At 40.5% G+C, this 19,444-nt stretch overlaps 1 protein-coding gene across 2 annotated transcripts in view; it reads right to left on the bottom strand.

Moving 5' to 3' along the window:
- Positions 1–19,444, bottom strand: part of grik2 (glutamate receptor, ionotropic, kainate 2) — a 260,814-nt gene that overhangs the window by 172,772 nt on the left and 68,598 nt on the right. Inside the window, exons 2-3 of one of the 2 annotated variants that reach the window (XM_056434478.1) lie at positions 13,123–13,290; positions 10,889–11,146 (exon numbers count right to left, since the gene is read on the bottom strand). In XM_056434478.1, the coding sequence (XP_056290453.1) occupies positions 10,889–11,146; positions 13,123–13,290 (426 nt within the window). Of the gene's footprint in view, positions 1–10,887; positions 11,147–13,122; positions 13,291–19,444 lie in introns of both variants that reach the window. The other variant, XM_056434479.1, reaches the window with a different exon arrangement.

The following is a 19,444-nucleotide window of genomic DNA, read 5'->3' on the forward strand; positions in this document are numbered from 1 at the left end:
AACCCCCGCCACATCGGGTGGCTTATTTATGTTCAATTACATGCATGTAACCCGTTTGGTGAAAAATTAACTCAGACATGTGGTCAAAGGTTCTACGAGTTGTTCAGGGATGTGGAGGCAGAGCATGCATGCTGCTTTTCCCCTGCTATAAATACAGCAACGGGTGTTAATGTCGCAACAATATAATCGTCTTTGCTATTAGCTACTGTTAGGTTGTAAGAGTTTATTTTGATAACATCTGCAGAGGTCTTATGTTTTAAATTAATACATATAGAAAGATATTATAATAGAAAACATTAGGGAGAATATTGACATTGTTATTAATGTATTATGAAGCATAGGGGTAATGTTTACTCTATGCAAATGTAAATGGCAAGAATTAATGTATATTGCATGAGAGTGACTGTATGTTAGTATTATAGATTGACGAGGCCGGTTGAATTCCGTGAAGTGACTTACAATAACAGGGACTTTTATTGTGAAAGTGACTTTAATGCGGACAATAACAAGACGGGACTCTTATTGTGAAAATACTTGTTCAGCGACTGGACCGGAAGTGACGTTTTGACCGGGGCCAGTGAGATTGGGTATGAAACTCCGTGGATTAGAGAAATCGGGTCTCTTCCACAGGTATCCCCGAGGCCGCAAGGCTGAGAGGGCGGAGGCGCCGGGAGCCGAGGAAGAGCGCCTTGAATGCTTGTTTTACACTTCCTGCCATTAAATGTTGATAACTTAATTCACGCGCGTCCAGAAGCCTGTTTTCCATCATCTGCGAAGTGCCCAGTTTCAGAACTACTTTACACTACACATAGTTCTCCTTGCTTTTAATCATTTATGTCTGGCCTGAACAACCACTCTATTGTTCTGCAATTAACGCTTCCCTTTAAATATCTACTCTTGCCACATAGTACAGTGGTTATAAAACTAATATTCTTCTGCCACAAAATGAGTTAATTTGGAAATGGGAGCAATTTTGCTATTTACTTACTTTTGGAATACTTACTATTTGTCCATAAACTGCACCATAATGAATACATACAAAGACTTATAGTAATTAAGCAGCAGAGAAAATATTTACAAAAGGCAACAATTGTTTATAGCATATTACAGCCTTTTCCCAAACTTCAGGATGAAGGTACAGAACTAAACTTGATGGTACACACGTTGCTTGGATGTCCTTAACACACAAATATGAATTACAACAAAGCAGCATAACTTAATGTGTCTATAAAGTAATTTTTTTTTCACAGAAGGGGCCGTGCTCAAAGACTTTCACTATGATACAGGGATACAGCAGGTGTTTGATGTACAATTAAGTGTGTTTAAGGCCACTTTGTGTGGAGCTAATGCTCAAAAAAAGGTAGTTGAAACATAACTTTGGTCATTTTCTTCATGGATTTGAACCGTGTTAATATGACACGTTGGTTCAGGTTGTTTGGGTGACATTAATGGAGCCGTGCCTCCCCATTTTTCAAAGAAACTTGAACAAAAGAGGATACGTTTCATTTTGCAGGTCATTTCAATTTTCTTTTGCAATTTCCGATAATAACTTTATAATTTGAGGCCCCAGGTGATAATATTCTCTTTTAGCCACCAGTTCTTTAGAAGTCTGTAATTAGCTTGCTTCATCATGTTTGACTAAATCATTCATACTTGCGCCAAAAATGGGTCAATGTTCTTACAATACTGTGGTGACTCATCAAGGTAGACTTGTAATTCTAAATTGCCCAAATGCCCTTTTGTTCCATACTCGTAAAATTCTCATTGGACTTGACTAAATATATTTCTTATGAGAAACAGCTGGAAAAAAGGCTGTTTTGAAAATACAAATTAACCACTTTTCTCTAAATACCAAAAATACAAGACAAAAAGTTGGGATCAGAACACGGACATCATTGCAGCTTCCATTATCATTTCAGCACAGCAACAGTGGGATGAGCATGGTGAATTGTGAAGAGTCATTGAGCTCTTCTCTAAACAGGCTGTTGAGTGGTAGTGGAGCGTATGATGGGACTGGGACTGCTAGTCTGGAGAAACACACACACACACACATCAAATTGAAACAGATTATTGGAGTGGTCCTGGGACTGACTCTGAAGAACACTGAGAGCTCTCTCTGTGGCACACTATATATTATCTTTACAAGAACCGACACTCACATGGCTCTATGTGCTGTAGATATTGTTGATTATCAGATAGTGACAATGGCTTTCAATTCCATTAACAGCAAACAGCCATTGGCTAATAATGCACTAATCTTGATAATTTCAAGATAATACACAAATAGTGTTTTCCATAACTAACTAGATCCAATTAATTGTTTTTTGGCCTTTATTTCTATTAATAGTATTTATTTTGTGATTAACATGAATTCTTGGGAATTTCAATATGCTGTTGCAAATAAAGGTTAAGTCTTTCAGTTATTCCCTTTATATCGTGAGACAATTAGTGTTTTATCATTTGCTAATCACCAATCAAAAAGTATGACCTAGATCCTGAAGTTAATCTACAATATAATTTAAAATGTTTCCCTTGAGTCACAATACTGTAGTGTCTTAAACTTCCTTGTCTTTAAAAGCTAACTGTATAATAATGTACTCTATATATTGTCAATGTCTTGACCTAAGTGTCATTGACTGAAGTATATGCATACAACTCCTGATATTACTATTAAATATTGAAGTTTATCTTTCTACTTCAACAATAAAACTCTAACTAATGCTACTGGCACAAATCCTTAATTACAACTGTAAAAACTCCCCTTTACCATTAATTCTCTTACCAAGTTAATGCTTCACGCCTTCAAATTTCCATTAACATCCCACCAGGATGTACAAAGATCAGACATGCCCACCCTCTAAATACCAACTCAACTTGTCAGACATGGCTCTTAATCATATTCGTGAATCTCTAAAATGACAATTTTGGCATTACACCATGCAGTCATCCATATTACTTGTCGTGCGCATGCTGTCAAGCTGACCTTTCTTGAAGCACCGCAGCTCCACCCCATGTCCAGATTCAGGATTCCTTAAATTAGCATTTCGTTTGGGAAGACGTGTGTTACAGATTCGATTCAATTGTACTTTGAAGTCAGAGCTTGATAAGAAGTTTCCGAGGCTAAAACAGTGAGGAGTACAACACTGCAGAACAATAAAAAAATTACTTTTGAAGAATAAAAATAATAATAATAATTTAATTTTAAATTTAAAAAGAAATAATGTTACATTAAAAAAAAGCATGCGCGGCTCAACTCAGCAGAGGATGGGTCGATTTCAGAAAACAACACATTTTTGGAAGCGTCAGAGCCAGTACAATTGAGGGATACCAACCAAGACTAGATTGACAACACTGGGAGCCAATAGAATCCTGAAAGGTGTCACAATATATGTAATGTTAAATCCAATAGTCTGAAAGTACCTTCCCTACACATGTCACATGTTACCTCTGCATGTCCAGAGGAGTTGAATGAGGCACAGGGTAGGGGTAGAACATATATCAGTGTGGATTTACCAGGAACAATGTGTTTTAATGGTCCTAATCAACAACCGTAAGAAGAATTTGCTGATTTTAAAAGTATAAAGCGATTTATGTTTTTGTGTTCTTTGGAAGACATGTGTGGAATAAGTGCGGAATGGTCGTGCTTATTACTATCAGGCTTTGTCTGATAGCACCCAGCTAAGGGTCTCTGGTTCTGGAAACATGTTGAGTGGGCCGAATTATGATAATTATATATTTATGATTATCTTAGTTTTTTTTAAATTTTTTAAATGGTTAACTGATTCTTGTAGCCCAGGCTCTGCTGCTTAATTTGATGTGCAACATTAATATATATATATATATATATATTTATGTATATATATATATATATATAAACTGCAGAGCCAAAATTAATAAGCAATATTTTTTTGCACTGTAAGTGTCAAGATTTATTCAACACATTATTTATTTAGAGTCACAACAGAACATTTAAGTAATACTATGAAGGTAATGATCTGACATAAAACATGTGATGAGGGTACCCAACATTCACTTGAATTGGTCACGGCCATTTAGTTACAATTAAGAAAAATACAGGAGGAAATGGAAAATGGTTTAAAATGTTGCATGAGCTTCCGACTTTGTATCAGCAGTTTGCGTTTGACCCTTTCTTATTTTCAACATGACAAGGTCGCCGCTCGCAAAGCCACAAGAAATGCGTTTTCCAGGTTGATGTGGAATAAGTTGACCTTCCTGCTCAGAGTCTTGACCCAAACCCCACCAACAACTTTGGGAAGAATTGGAACTCACAGAGATCCAGACCCTTTCAGTCCACATCTGTGGCCAACCTGCATTGTTAATGTATTAATTTATCTGTCAACTATAGTTTCTGCAAGTTGTATTTAAATTGGCAATGAATTTGTCTTAACAACAGGTTATAAACTGCTTTCTGTATATAGAAAGCCCTGCGTAAAGGGCATACAATCTATAAAATGTTCTAAAATGATGAACAATTGCATTTCTTTCAAGGTCCACAGTCATACCTTGATGTGTTTAGTTTTCTATTTCGATACTAGTTCCTATTTACTGCCATCAATTGCAAAGAAAAGCAGCAGAAAAATCGTTTGCGAGGCTGAAAGCCGAGACTATTGTACAGTTACTGACGAATGGAGGTATGTATGGAATCCCTACTGTGAACAGCAGAAAGAAGCACTTCTTTCTGAGCCAACGTTGTATTGTATACCATGTCCTCCCTTATGGCCTAATCAAACTCTGCAGCAGCAGCAGCAGCGGTAGTGGCGGCAGCGGTGTTCCGGGTAGTTGTATGGATGTTATGGCTGGCTGGGAGAGCTATAACACATGCTGCTGCCATCTCAGTTTTGCCATTATAAAGTTGAGCCGTTAGAGGAGTCCCATTATGGTTATTGATTTGCTTGTTTGCTCCCTGCTTGGTGGAGAAACAGCACAAAGAGAGAGGTAGTTTCCTACTCCCCTTTATATCCCATTCCCGAATAGCAGACACAATTTAGAACAGCAGGTGGGGGGGCTGGGGGCTGGGAGGGAGGGAGTGTGGGGAGGGGGGTCAGGGGGAGAACCCATGAGAATTATATGATATGAAATGTTCTGCTGCGCTGACTTTGCCCAGCACATCAGGCAATGTGCCTCTTGTACTGAAACAAGAGAAGAAAGGATCCAAATAGGGAAATCAAATCCTGCCTGAACTTCTTCAAGAACTCCAATCAGATCAGATTTCTCTTTGCCCTCGGTCCTCGCTATCAGGTCATCTCTGTAAATGTCGAAAACGAGAAGGTGAAGCTGTTTGCAGGTCAAGCCAGGATCTCATTTCCTATCAGCGAGACAGAAAATCAAGCCACTATTAACCCTATAGTGAACCAGCTATGTCCACTTTACAACTTAATTAACAGAGGTGGCAGGATCAGAAACGATCAATTCCTCCCTAAAGCTGCCAACAAGACCTGCAGGGCAAATACCCCCGCACGCACACAGATACACACTCTTACAAATTAAAATGCAAGTGTGTAAACAAAGCTTGCAGGTTCAGTCTTTTTTTTAAATGTGGATTCTGTTAACGTGTAAAGTGACTTTATTGATCAATCTGACACAATTTAGCCAATTACTTCCACTAGCGAAGTCTATGTCGTCTTCTGTGTGTCAGTAACGTTAGCTATGTACCGGTAGAGTTGTGGAAGAAGAATTATTCAGATCCTGTACTAAAAGGACCACTACAACAAAGTCAAAATATAAACCAAACCAATAGTCCTGCATTCAAAATGTTACTGAGCTGATTTTCCGCAGTCTGTTTAATGTGTTTACAGCATATGTGCATATAAGTAATAGATTATTTGAAGTCTCCAGGTGGAGCTGTGTGAACCCTGATACAATCTCTTAAGTGATGTCACTTGAGTTAGCATCAGTTTGGGCTGAAGGCTACACTTGTGAAAATAAAGAAAAACAATCTTAGGGTGTGGCGCTCGAAGGTTGACCTTCAGAAACATCATTGGAAAAATGTACAAAAAGCTTCAATGATAAACTTTCCAGATTTCAGTGGTGACTGTTTACAAAAGGGAGCAGTAGATTCCTTTGAGAAAACTTTTAATTGTACTTCATCGGGGTCTATTAGTCTCCCCAGTCCTGGTTCTGGTTCTCCCGTGACTCCAAACTGTCCCATTATTCCAGCCTTGGTCTCCAGCAGCTTGGTGTCGGTGTTGCCTCCCACCAGGGGGGACCGGTGGAGTGAGAGACACAGCTCTTCTCCTGGCTGGAGGAAGAGATGCCGATGCCCCCATACGGAGCGCTCCACCTGCTGCCGGAGCTCCAACTGCTGGAGTCTTACTTAAAAGAGTTTTCCGGTGAGCCTTTATGATTTCATCTGATTTCGTATTAAGAATAACTGTATAGTAATATACAATCTTCTCTTTGATGGTCGTGTATATGTAGCTCATATAGAACCATCATAATCGGGTTATTCTAATGCTTGATGCCGGTGTTAAGACAATCTATTTACTGCTGAGCGGTTCATTCTGTAACAAAGATGTAATTAGCATATGACTTCATAAAGCAGAGTTTAGCTGACCTAAATGCTAAACACAGTGAACACACACTGCAGTGCTGTGATCTAGGCCAAACGTGTCCCAGTGTGTCAGTTGGATGGAGCTCTGGGAGGCCTGGCAGCCTGTCTTCAGGCTGGCACACTCCCTGACCCCTGGCATATGGTACATGTACCAAGCCTGCTGGCTTATTTGTCGCCTTGTGACCTGGACTGCAATAATAGCAAGGTCCGCTTCCCTGAGTAACAAGGAAAGCATGTGAACTGCAACCTCACAAGCTCTCTGACTTACATGAATTATGGAACATCTACAATGGTAATGATACTCGGCTAAACCCGGGGAATAAACCTCAGTCTGCTATTCAACAGCTAACTCACTGTAGCATATATATATTTATATTTTTAACCCTGCACTTCTCGCACACTTGTATATACTTTCTTAAGTCACTTTCTTTATCTTCCTAGACTGTTGCACTGTTTTGCACTGTTTGTTTTGTACTGCACTGTTCTTGTAAGGGTCTGTTCTGTGTGTACTCTGTGTCTACTCTTTCTACTCTGTCTCCTCGGTGTCTACTGTGTCTTCTCTGTTAACCTTGATCGTTTCATCCCCTTCACCTGCCCTCAGCCTCTCCTGTCTCTTTGATCGTTTCATCCCCTTCACCTGCCCTCAGCCTCTCCTGTCTCCTTGATCGTTTCATTCCCTGCACCTGTCCTCAGCCACTCTCGTCTCGTTACTGTCATGTCGTACACCTGTTTTCCCTCCTATATATTGTGCCACTCTTTCCCTTGTCTGTTGCTGGATTGTTGTCTTTTTTCCGTCGTCCTGTCTGTCGTATCTGATCCTGCCTGTTTCGACCCTGCCTGCCTGCCTGCCCTGAACCCCGATTCTCTGCCTGCCCCTCTTTGGACTTTGTTGTTTTTTGTCTGGAAACGTTTGCCTCATTAAAGAGCGCCTTTTTGTTTATTTACACTGACTCCTCGATTCCTCTGCACATGAGCTCCTGCACCTCGCTACCTGTGACGTCGGCGTGACAGTTCTGTTTTGTATTGTATTGTCTTGTAATGTATATTTTGTGTAAGCACATGGAAAGTCACTTTACCAAGTCAAATTCCTTGTCTGTGCAAATTTACTTGGCCAATAAAACTGATTCTGATTCTGATTAGTCTTGAAATAAAATCAAAAAAAGACAGAAGCATATGGAAGAAACACAGTATTCACTAATTCTGTAACAATGGATGTGCATGTTAACACAAGTAAAACAGCTGACCAATAATGGTGATGCAAATTTATCATCTTGTGTTCCATGTGTTTTGTTATATATGAAATGGCCATAAATGTGGTAAGATGTTCAGTGAAGCATGTGGCCTTTAAATAAAGCTATCTTTAGCCTTAGTGCCATGGAAATATAAATATGGGAATATCATTTAGTCAGTCTGAAGGTTGGTCATATCTTGACCCGCCAGATTGTTTGCTACACAGAACCATCTGAGAACCGTAATTAGAAACAGGCATCTGTCTCGGTGGAGCAAAAACATCTTTTCGAGGGAGAAAAGCATTCAGTGCCGTTTTTTGCTCTTCTGTCCATAAAGAGGTATTCTCTTTATCCTCCTCTGATATATAACCAATGCTCTTGCAGCATCTTTGCCTCACACACACACACCAAAGCTACGCCCGTTGCTGCCATTAGCTCGTCACAGGATGCTGACTGGTCCACACTCTGGCCTACTGGACACCTACGCATTACTTAAAGTCTGACAAGATGGATTTTCATGTGATATGTGATTCCGTAATGCTTGCGTTATCTCGTGACATCAAGAGAATCGAGCTGCTGTGCAAGATAAGGTTGGTCAATCGATTTTGTCCAGACTAAATATCCAAACAGTTCACATGGTTCAGGATGATGAGTCCTGACTTTTGTGATTCCCTGATTCTCTCTCCAGCGCCACCATCTGGTTGACATTAAATGTTTGACTGCAGAATGCATTGGCATGAATTATTAATTTCCAATAAGGATGGATTGTGATCGTCTGACCCTTTATCTTGCCCCATCATCAGGTGAAAACAGAACTTGCAACTTTGCAATACTTTGGTTTGTGACCAAAATAACTGCAAGAGTATCGTCATCCTCAGATGTAATTTGCATTTTGCAATAGTTGGCCAATTTGAGCATGTTAATACATTCAACTAAGATGGTGAAGATAAAGCAAACATTCTACTTGATAATCGTAAGCACTCGGAGCACTTTGCCATGCTGACATTAACAATTAGCTCAAAGCGCTAGTTGATGGTTCACTAAAACCTGTGAAAGTCAGATATATTAAATAACTAAGGCTATGACATTACTCAGAAAATGTGTCGCAAAGCAGGTCAGACAAATGTAGTGAACCACATGAGATACTGTTGATCAAGGTTACGTTCCATTGCTGTATTTTTAGTAATAGTAATCGCATTATTACACTAGTCAGTGCCAGTGAGATTTGGAAAAATGTTCTCTTACTGCTGAGATTTCACCTTGACTCTCTACAGGTCACACACAACAGTCATTCGACCTTTGCCAGAGCCACCATTTTTGGGTTGCCTAACTTCCTTATACATTGTCTCATGGAGAGTGACACTCAAAATGTATGTATACCACCACATGTCTGTAACTTGTATGCTCTCTATGTTCATGTTCCTTTTACACATAATCATGCAGGATTTTTGTTGCATTTGTTTTCTTAAGGCAGTTGGCTCAATCAGCATATTATTAATTTATATAGCAGCTTTTAAAATACTCAAAGACACTTTTCATGCACCGTAGACATGGCTACAGGGAGCAATTAAGGGCTAAGTGTCTTGCTCAGGGACACATCGACTAGGATGGGGATTGAACCGCCAACCTCTTGATTGAAAGGCAGACCTGCTAACCACTGAACCACAGTCGACCCATATTATTCCAGTGAAAATGAAACCTGACCTACCAGACGTTGACACAAAAACTAAGTTATAAATGTTTCCTTGACGAATGATCCTTATTAAAATTGTAGAATAATCGGAAGAAAAAATCCTGAAATCCAGGAAATTCTAATTTGTCATCCATCGCAAGATGGCGCGGCTGTGTCCAGACGCCGCCGCTGTCAGCGCTCTGTGCGCTTTTTTTTAGTTTTTTTGTGTTTATTTTAATATTTTCTTTGCCACAAAACATCGGGCTAAACACAGCATAGCAGCACTTTTTGTCCACTTTTCATCGATAACAGTGGAGCCGCTACTGCGAGAGCACGAAAAAAAACATCGAGAAGCGGGGGTGGAACAGACTAAATAAGCTGGATGATGTTAGGGCAGGATCAGATTCCAACGGACAGCCGCTCTACATACCACACAAGCGACACCCGGGCGTCGGACCGCATCAGAACAAGTATCCCGACGCGCTGTGGTGGTGGCTGGGGACTTAAAGGGCAAACCTCAGCACATTCGTGTACTACCAGAGGGAAAACGTTCATTTCCTCCTGCTACCGGAGTAACAAAAAGGATAGCACGGGGAAGCGTGACGAGGGCGGGGCGTGGCGTCAGCGTTTTTGGCGGTAGGCAATAAAGCCGTGGGTTGATAGATCCATCCGTGAAGCTGTGAGCGCCCGTTTGCGAATCACAGATCGTTAGCATAGCCGGTGAGTTCTAGGTGAACACCAGGAAAGCTGCAGGTCCAGATGGCATATCTAACCAGCTAGCTCAGTGTTCACCACAATATTCAACCTCTCCTGGCTGAGTCCCTTCCTCCATGGAGATGATGCTGTCTCCCAGGTACTGCACACCACACTCTCATCTGGACAGCCAGAGGGGGCTATGTGAGACTGCTGTTCATTGATTATAGTTCAGCAGCTGATTGAGCTGGGACTGAACACCCCCTGTATGCTTGGATCCTGGACTTGTGGTCAGGGTGGGCAGACACACCCTCACCCTCAGCTGATTGTGGACTTTCACCTCAGGCAGCTGAGGCTGGAGCTGTAGAGCGTCCTGACAGGAAGCATCACAGCCTGGTTTTCGGCTGAGCACACTATTGAAACTCACCCACCCTGCAGGACTTGTACACCAGGAGGTGCAGAACCAGGTTTCTTTCCTCAGGCCATCAGGACTGTGAACCCTCTTAGGCACACACACACACACACATTGTACTGTAAATATTGTGTTGTTTTTATTGTAAATAAAACATCTTGAATCTTGAATCTTGAATCTTGAAGTGCCAATAATGTTGATGAATAAGAGAGTCATTTTGATAATTTTTGGTTATTAAAAACTATTTGACAAGTTAGACGGATGGGATGAAAACAAATGTGTTAAAAGTAGAGGAATATTTGTGGTCTTACCAGTGCTGTCATCGTAAACCACCGTGACCGTCTTCCACTTGTAGAAGTGGACCAGATCCAGGATGGCCCGACTGAGGGAAGAGAAGTCTGGAAAGAGGCTAACGTAGAAGATGTCTCTGTTGTCCGATACTTGGTGCTTCCACTTGGTCTGGATGTGTGGCACCCCCAGGGCATTGCAAATGGACTGGACCGCATTGGCCGAGGAACTGTGAGAGGGACCAAAGATGGCTGCCACCCCCAGAGAGAGCTGGTCACAGGCTAAAGAGGGGAAATATTTGACAAGTTAGCTTTCTCTTACTGTGATGCTGCATATATTATTGATTACCAATGCTATGATCCCCACCAAACTATAGTAGATGATGTAAATAAGGTCTGTATACATCTTTAAGAGCATACAGATGTATAGAATATGGTCAATGGATATTCCTTTTTGTTCAGCAAATCCAATGTGCAGAGCCCAACAAAAAAAGAGTATTGTGCCAACAGGTAAAACATGCAGAGCGCCTGAGACTGTGAAAATTCTTCCCTTGTGCCCTAAATCTCCATTGAGTCTCTAAGGACCATTATTTAGGAAATCAACATCATGCTGTATTGAAGAAGACCTGAAACTAGAGATGTTTACAATGTTTATTGAGGGAATAAATCAAGAGAGAAGTAGAGTTATTTTCTCCGATACTCTCATACAATTAGAGAAGTTTCCCCCTCCCAAACTGACTGCTGTAGTGCATTTGTATTAATTATTGGTATTAATAATCATTAGGCAAATGAATGCCATTTGGTTGTAGATGTTTTCTTTGACTGAGGTATGTGCACCTGTGTGAACTGGATTATGATGACTTGAGTCTGAGTTTTGGTTTTAATCATGCTGTGATCTAAAAAGATCACAGCATTTTTATTTTTATATTGTCTGTCATTGTTTTATGTTGTATTGTCTGAAACTTTGTGTAATGTGCTACTGCTGCTGTCTTGGCCAGGACGCTCTTGTAAAGGAGATTTTTAATCTCAATGAGGCATTTTCTGGTTAAATCAATTTAAAAAATAAAATAAATAAAAAATAAAATGTAGGAAATCAATATTACAAAGAACTAATAACTTTTGCTAGAGCTTGAACTTCGCTATCGGTATAGCTTCGCAATCAGAAATGAGCTGAAGTGAGCTTCGATCAGTCTGTTAAGAACAACCTCTTCGAAGTGATATGTGACATTTTCTCTTTGAAAACCAAAACGCAGTTTGTTAAGGGAAGTAATTCAAATGAGATGTCATTCTATTAAACTGAGACAGATTGCATATTAGTGTTCAGAGGCTGCAGTTGCGAGCCTTCATTAATATCTAATTAAAAGGTATATAGTAATAAAGTCAATGATAATTAAATGTTAACTGAATTGTATTTTTAGAGCCTTAGAGCCACATGCAGGAATTCACAAAAGAGGGAAAGTTTTGATTTGGTTTTGACGTGGATATGTTGAAAATCAGGAAACTATCGAATAACCCCAGGAAATCAGGAAACCCTTTTGATATAAATTACGTACTCGCCAAGATGAAGAGAAAAATAATAAGTTAGACTACAAATTAAAAAGCATAGATGTGTAACATAATCATTAAATTCCTCACTGGCTGACCATACTTTATTTTGGTCATGCATTCCATGCATGTTTTTAATGTTGATTACACAACCGTTACTACATTGCATGTACACAATAGAAAGCTGAAGCTGAAGCACTGAGGCAAAAGGTATGACCGATTTAAGCTTACCTTCATGAAATTGTGTTCGGGAGACATACAAACAACAGCACTGTCTTTGTATTAGCTCGACCGTGTATTCTAATCACCTTTTTAAGGGAGTTGGCTAAATCACTGATGCAGAATATAATGGCCCGTAATTGATAAGAGACTTGAAATGTCAGCTTGATGCACACACACAACTGATAGATTATAGCACTTTATTGGCTGTCTCTGGGGGCCAAACCGGTCTTTGAATTACTGCCGCTGAGTCATTACCTGGAACCAATCAATTCTCTCTGTTTACATTTGAAGTACTCAGCCATTTCTCCCTCGCCTGATTATAATTGTCACAATCTAAACCACTGCAGCTCACAAGCCTCGAACGGGGGAATACATTTACAATGCAAAGCAGCTATGGCATAGCGTATGTGCACACACACATTCACAGGCGCCATATAAACACAAACACACACTAGCACCCAAGAGCATGCCAACAGCAAAAACACAAATACCTTTCCTGGAGGCTTCAAAGCTGTCATATATGTTAATCCTTTGGATGTCGTAGGTGAGCGTGGTGTTTGGCAGAAGGGTTCTGTTCCTGTTGATTGTGTTTAAAGCAAATTTAAAGGCTAGTTCCTCAGCTCCTGACGGACTGCTTTCAATGGACTCAAATATCCCCCCTGTCAAAGAAAGACAAGAAAATGATTAGTGATCTATTAAAAGATGCTTGACCAGTCAATTGTGTGTCGTTACAATGGAAATCATTGAAAAGTTGTTATTGTAGGTGTTCGATTATTATAAATAAGAGAGAGAGAGAGAGAGGCATATCAACTGCACACACTTCCTTAGGGCTCGATCACACCAGACGCGCCTCTCAAAAACGCGTAGCCCGCAAAACCATTGATTCCCTATGGTACGGCGCGACTTTCAGACGCGCCTTTTAAATGCCACGCGGCGCGTTCTTTTTGCGTTTTTCAGGCGCGGTTAAAAGTTAAAATATTCTCAACTTTAAGCGCAAGGCGGCGCACAGCTCATCAATGTCACACTCGGCCAATGCAGCCAATGGAATCAAGCAGGAGGCTTTCCTTCCTGTTTTCCCGAGGAGAACCTCATATTAGCGGTATTTAATGACGAGGAGCTTTATAATCCTACTCAAACTGACTTCTGCTCGGTCGGAAGTGAAACTGAAAGCCTCGCCATCGAGACACAACTCATGGAATAGATGGTGGTGTTCGCCGAACTCTTTCCTTTCTTTTTTTTAAATATCTTGAACCCAAAATCAACGGTTGGTTGCGCACGCAGGTCCGCTCCACAGGTGCACTGCGTTGTTTTGCACGGCAGGTTTTTGACAAGGCGTTTTTGGTGCGGCTGCGTTTTTTAGAGTCGCGTCTGGTGCGATCGAGCCCTTAGGATCAGTCCTTGTGAACAGCGTTGAGCAAGTAGCATTCATCACTTATTCATTACACATTAAAAACGTAAATGCATTACTTTACTAAATACTCGTCAAAAGAATAACTTTGAGTAAATGAGTGAACGGTACTCTGTTTAGAAAAAATGGCGAAGCTTCTTGGCAGATCAGACTTCAGAATGTCATCCTCAGTGTGACTTTATAGGCTGTGGGTCATTGACTTCAGATCAGCTTGGATGCTGAATGCTTTATGTACGAACATTACAACCAAACTCTTTCCCTGCAGCACATCGGGCACCGGGAGCCAGGCCATCGTCCCAATCCGAAGGGCCACGCATTCTGAACGACCTAGCACAACAAACAGATATGTCCCCAACAACACGAATGGGAACCACGGAATAGGTCCATTCTTAGAGTGCAGGCCGCAATAGAAAATAGGAATATTTAAATCCCTAAATGCCTTTTGTCTCTGGCCGCTAGAGGATTCAGTGAGCCCTGGAAGCAACATAAACTGTAATGTTTTAAATACATTATCGTAGGGACTATCGGTTAAGCATATAGCTCCCTTTGGTTATCACCACACAATAATGGAACACTAAAGGCCTATACATAATAATATATAGTTGATACTATCTAAAAGTGTAAATGCCTTTTATGAGCACTCTACAATTCATTGTTACCATTTAAATGATATAACAATATCACAATAATTTCAGTATTATACATTAGAGTCCTTTGCAACTCGAGCTATTCAAAATATCTGTCATCATTTTTCAGAATTTCAACATCTATTCTAAGAATCTCGTGTTTTCCTTTATTTGTCACCAGTTAGATCATCTCGATTCGATAATACTGCAAAACCCTCGTATTATGCTCAATAACCGCTTATTAAATCCTTTGAACACCCACTGAGGTGTTTGCAGCTAATCTGGCTGATTAGACCTCTTTTTAGGACTGTGTGGTGTATAGACAAATTGAGTGATGGCTGTTTTAGTCTTCTGTTAGCTCAATTCAAATTATTTGGTGGAATAAATTACACCTTTAGTTTTTCTTGGTGGCAGCTGAAGATTTGTGACCAAAGAAACGTCCATCAAAGCACCAACTCACCTGTAACCTAAGCAGAGGTGCACCTAGGGGGGCAAGTTGTGCACTAAATAATATTCCAATTCAGACATTGTCCCAATAGTGGATGGCTCTTACACACCAAAGAGTCTCAGCCATCATTGTCAGAGCCGTACTATATTCAGAACATTTCAGTGGTTGACTAATTAATCCACACATGTTTAATCAGGGTCCTGTAGTGTTTTGCACAGTGGCAGCTGGTGATTCAAACCAATAGGGAGGACAGGAGGAAGAGCCAACCCATGGCGATATGTTATTTTACACTTCTTCATTATTTATTAATCAAAAGAGCAGAGATTTAGTATACAGGGGATACTATACAAATAGAAGAATAACAAAAAGAGGTCGCTGTCACCTTACTCCACAACTCTATGTATTCATTCTTGCCTTTTGGTTTACAGTCCACCAGGGATACTACAACGGTTGCATTGGCTAGCATGAGTAGCTAGAAACAAAGGGAAATGTAACTCAGAAAGAATGGACTGTACAATACGAATGTATTTTATTATTTAAATCGTTATTATCATAAAAAAGTGTCCACTGTATGGATCCATTTCGATACTGCCAGTTCATCACTCGCGTACAAATAGTTGTAGATAACTGTAGATAAAGTTTAGAAATCATCATTGGAACACTGTAAATATTCTGTTTGTTAGTTTTTTGCTACACTGTTACGACAGAGGTGCTACACTGCTCTCCTTTTGTTTTCATGTCCAACTTTTCTTTTTTAACTGGTGTGAAGCAGTAACAGAGAGAGTCAGTACATACAAGTTGGAGTCCACAGTGCCGGAAAATGGTGGCTTGTGCCTCAAAGTTTGGGAGTGAGTCACTGCCACAAGCGAGATCGTTCAAGTATCTAGTTCATAAGTGAAAGTAAAATGTAGCATGAGAACAGAGCCAGAAGACATATCTCTGGATTTACCAGTCCAGCTACGTTAAGACCATAACTTCTGATCGTACGCTCAGGATTGTGACGAAAGTATGAGAGCAAGGGTGAGGAGGTCAGACATCCAGCGGGAGCTTGGTTGGGGAAGACATCTGATAAGTATTCCTACTAGACCTTTCCTTTTAAAGATTTGCAGGGCAAGTCCAACCATTATGAGGCTCTGGGGTAGACCCAGAACAGAAAATATTTGATATCTGTTCTGGCCTGGGGACATCTGGAGTTCCCCCAGGAGGAGCTGGAAAACGTTGCTAGAGACAAGGATGTCTGGAATACCCTGCGATGACTGCTGCTTCCTAGAACCAGCCCCAGATAAGCAGAATATAAGGGATGGAAAAATGGATGGCTGGAACTAAGCAAGCTTTTAATGTTATTACTATAAAGGAAAGAGCTTCATGATGGCAATAGTAACTGGATCAAGGGAGGCCTGAATAACAATATGAGGCACTGTAAAGCGCTTTCTTTAGAAAGCCACAGAGATGTGCTTAAGAGTGTGGGTCTCCACAGCTCTTGCCCAGCAGATGAATAGACTGAGAAGAGGCCTGGGGAGTTGAGGGTGGGGGGGGTCGGGTACTGAGATCAATGTACTCTGATTGGCCGGCGAATCAATCAATCAAGCCCTCGGGGAGCGGTGGGGAGCAACGGTGAGAGATTGACGTGTTTTGTTTGGGTTAGCCCTATGGCCTGGCCCTGCTTGCTGAGTGTCCGTCAGGGGAACTTTATTTACTCCAACTACAAGCACTGGAGAACCCTCTTGAAGGCTAGACGTAATCCATACACACCATTGCACGAGTACTGCTGGTTCTTCCTGCCACGAGCGTTTACCAAAGGACAGGCTGATTCTGATCAATGCTTCCTGACAGTTAATTCACCAATGGATTCTTTAGAAATGCTTTTTTCCCCAGGTGAATTTATTTTGGATGTGTGCTGGAGCTAAAAGCAAACATCTAAACAGAAAGACCTCTGACAGCAGCAGCAGCACTGTCGATAGGTTTCTTCTTTCATTAGTATTCATCTCATGGGAGAGTTCTATTTTGCTTGCCATAATGAGTTTGAAGGAATTAATAAGCATCAGTTAAGCGGGGTGTACTATAATTGGAAAGCTGAGCGTTCGGAATGGGTCCGTTCACAGACGAGAAACGCTGTATTCCTGCTGAGATTTTCAGCGGTTCAATTGAAAGGAATCTGGCCTGTAAAAATGGAGATGAATCACTGCAGAAAGGTGAATCGGTGTAAGAGAGGTGACTGTCTAAGTAGGTGAGTTTGAATATGAATACACATGGAGTCTAATGAGAAAGCTGCTCGCTTGTCTGTATGGACACGGAGATATGGAAATGAAGCAGAATAAGTGAGATGAGGATAAAAGAAAATCTTCCAAAGCTTGTTCTCATCTTAATTAGAGTTAGTCTTGTGTTAGGACTTGGAATCGTTTTTAAATCCCCCCCCCCGCCAAAAAAATCTTTCGAGACATTCACATGCAATCATGAACACTATGATAATGCAAACCGCCTGATTACTGTGATATTAAAATAGTTACCGGTAGTTGACTGCATTGCCCCATTATATTTTTACAGAACAGAAACAGTGTTCAAGCCACATGGCTCGGTCCACAACGACATCACATTTATGGAAAGTAAAGTAGAAGCCCTGAGTTATGTTTACCGGTGCAGGACATAATAACTCTGAACAAATGGATGTGTACAGGGAACACAGGACTCAGAGAGCTGTTTTACTGTGACAGTGAACATATCTGCAAAATGGTCACTATCAAAGTATTTCATTTGTTTTCCTGCCATGGTTGCATGTACCAATGTGTTATGCTTACATTAAGCCCTTTGAGGCCAATTTGTCATTTGCGATCTTGGGCTGTATAAAATAAACTGAATTGAATTACATATAGGCAATATTTTTGTAAGAATGACAGAGATGTGACGTTTGTGGATTGCTTCATTAACATTTAACTGCAACCATGATCGTTACCTAATCTTCTCTTAACCCTCCTGTTGCCTTAGGGTCAATTTGACCCCATTCAATGTTTAACCTTCCTGTTACCTTTACATTTACTGACATATTTTACCCTTGGGGTCAATTTGACCCCAGCAATTAAAACCTCCAGAAAATTATTATAATTAATATTGTTTTCCAAGTTTAAGTGTGAGGTACTTTATGTTTGTTTGTTGACTACCTAAATAGCCCTTTAAATATATAAAAAAAGTGGATATTTCTTATATGTTTGACACAGTGAAAAACAGCCTGGGGTCAGATTGACCCGAAAGAACACCGACATTAAACATTGAATGGGGTCAAATTGACCCGAAGGTAACAGGAGGGTTAAAGTGCTTTGGTTGCCTAAACCTAACTATAGGCTGCTCTCAGAATGCAAACCCCAGTTGTGGGGTCAAAGTCCTACACTTTGTTTTCCTACCATCCACCACAACCTCTACTATGTCCGATCTGCATGCAGTTTGAGATGTTAGCATGTATGACTTGAACAACTATGACTTGCCATTGAATATAATACAGGCAGCAACTACAAACAACTATTATTAGTATACCAACATAATTTCCCAGAAAAACATGTCATGAGTCACCAATAGCTTAGTCATTGAGACAACCAACCACAGACAACAACAAAAAGAACCAACAGTGTGGTCATGGCCACAAGTTCATTTTTGATATTGGCCTACAAAATCATTAATGAAACCAGCTAAAGCTTTCTCACGTTGATTTTCTACGTTCCCGAAGGAGATAGTAAGTCTTGGCTAACAGGGTTCTCAACCAAATAGCATCCAGCGATAGTAATAGCTGCGAGTGCCTCACTTCAACTCCCTAACCCATTGTCTAACCCAAAGCTCAACCTGTTTATGATTGAACTGGTGCTAAAGCTCTGTTTTGCTATGATCTTGCAATTTATTGACGAGAAACAGCAGGCAGCTTGTTTGCGCCAACCTTCGTGGCTGAACAGATAATGAAAAAAGTTCGACCTTTAGAAACTGAATTTATCTACAAAAAAATGATATAACAGAGTGCTAATAAAAGGAGTCTGAACCTTTTGGAATTACAGCATTTTCTGCTTTATTTGGTCATAAAATGTTACCTGATCTTCATTAAATCTACAGGTATAGACAAACACAAAAGACTTAAGTTAATAAAAAGTGTACAGTATTTACTGAACACACCAAATAAATAAGCACAGTGCTGTAGAATTATTGTATTTAATATCTGGTTGAAGCTCTTCTGGCAGCAATGACCTCACTCAAACACTTCCGGGAGCTGCAGATCAGACCTGAACACGGCTCAAAGAAAATGTTGGCCCATTCCTCCTTACAAAACTGTTTTAGTTCCTCAGCATTTATTTTTG

This window comes from Pseudoliparis swirei, chromosome 16 (assembly GCF_029220125.1).
Source record: "Pseudoliparis swirei isolate HS2019 ecotype Mariana Trench chromosome 16, NWPU_hadal_v1, whole genome shotgun sequence".
In the NCBI taxonomy this organism is placed as follows: Eukaryota; Metazoa; Chordata; class Actinopteri; order Perciformes; family Liparidae; genus Pseudoliparis; species Pseudoliparis swirei.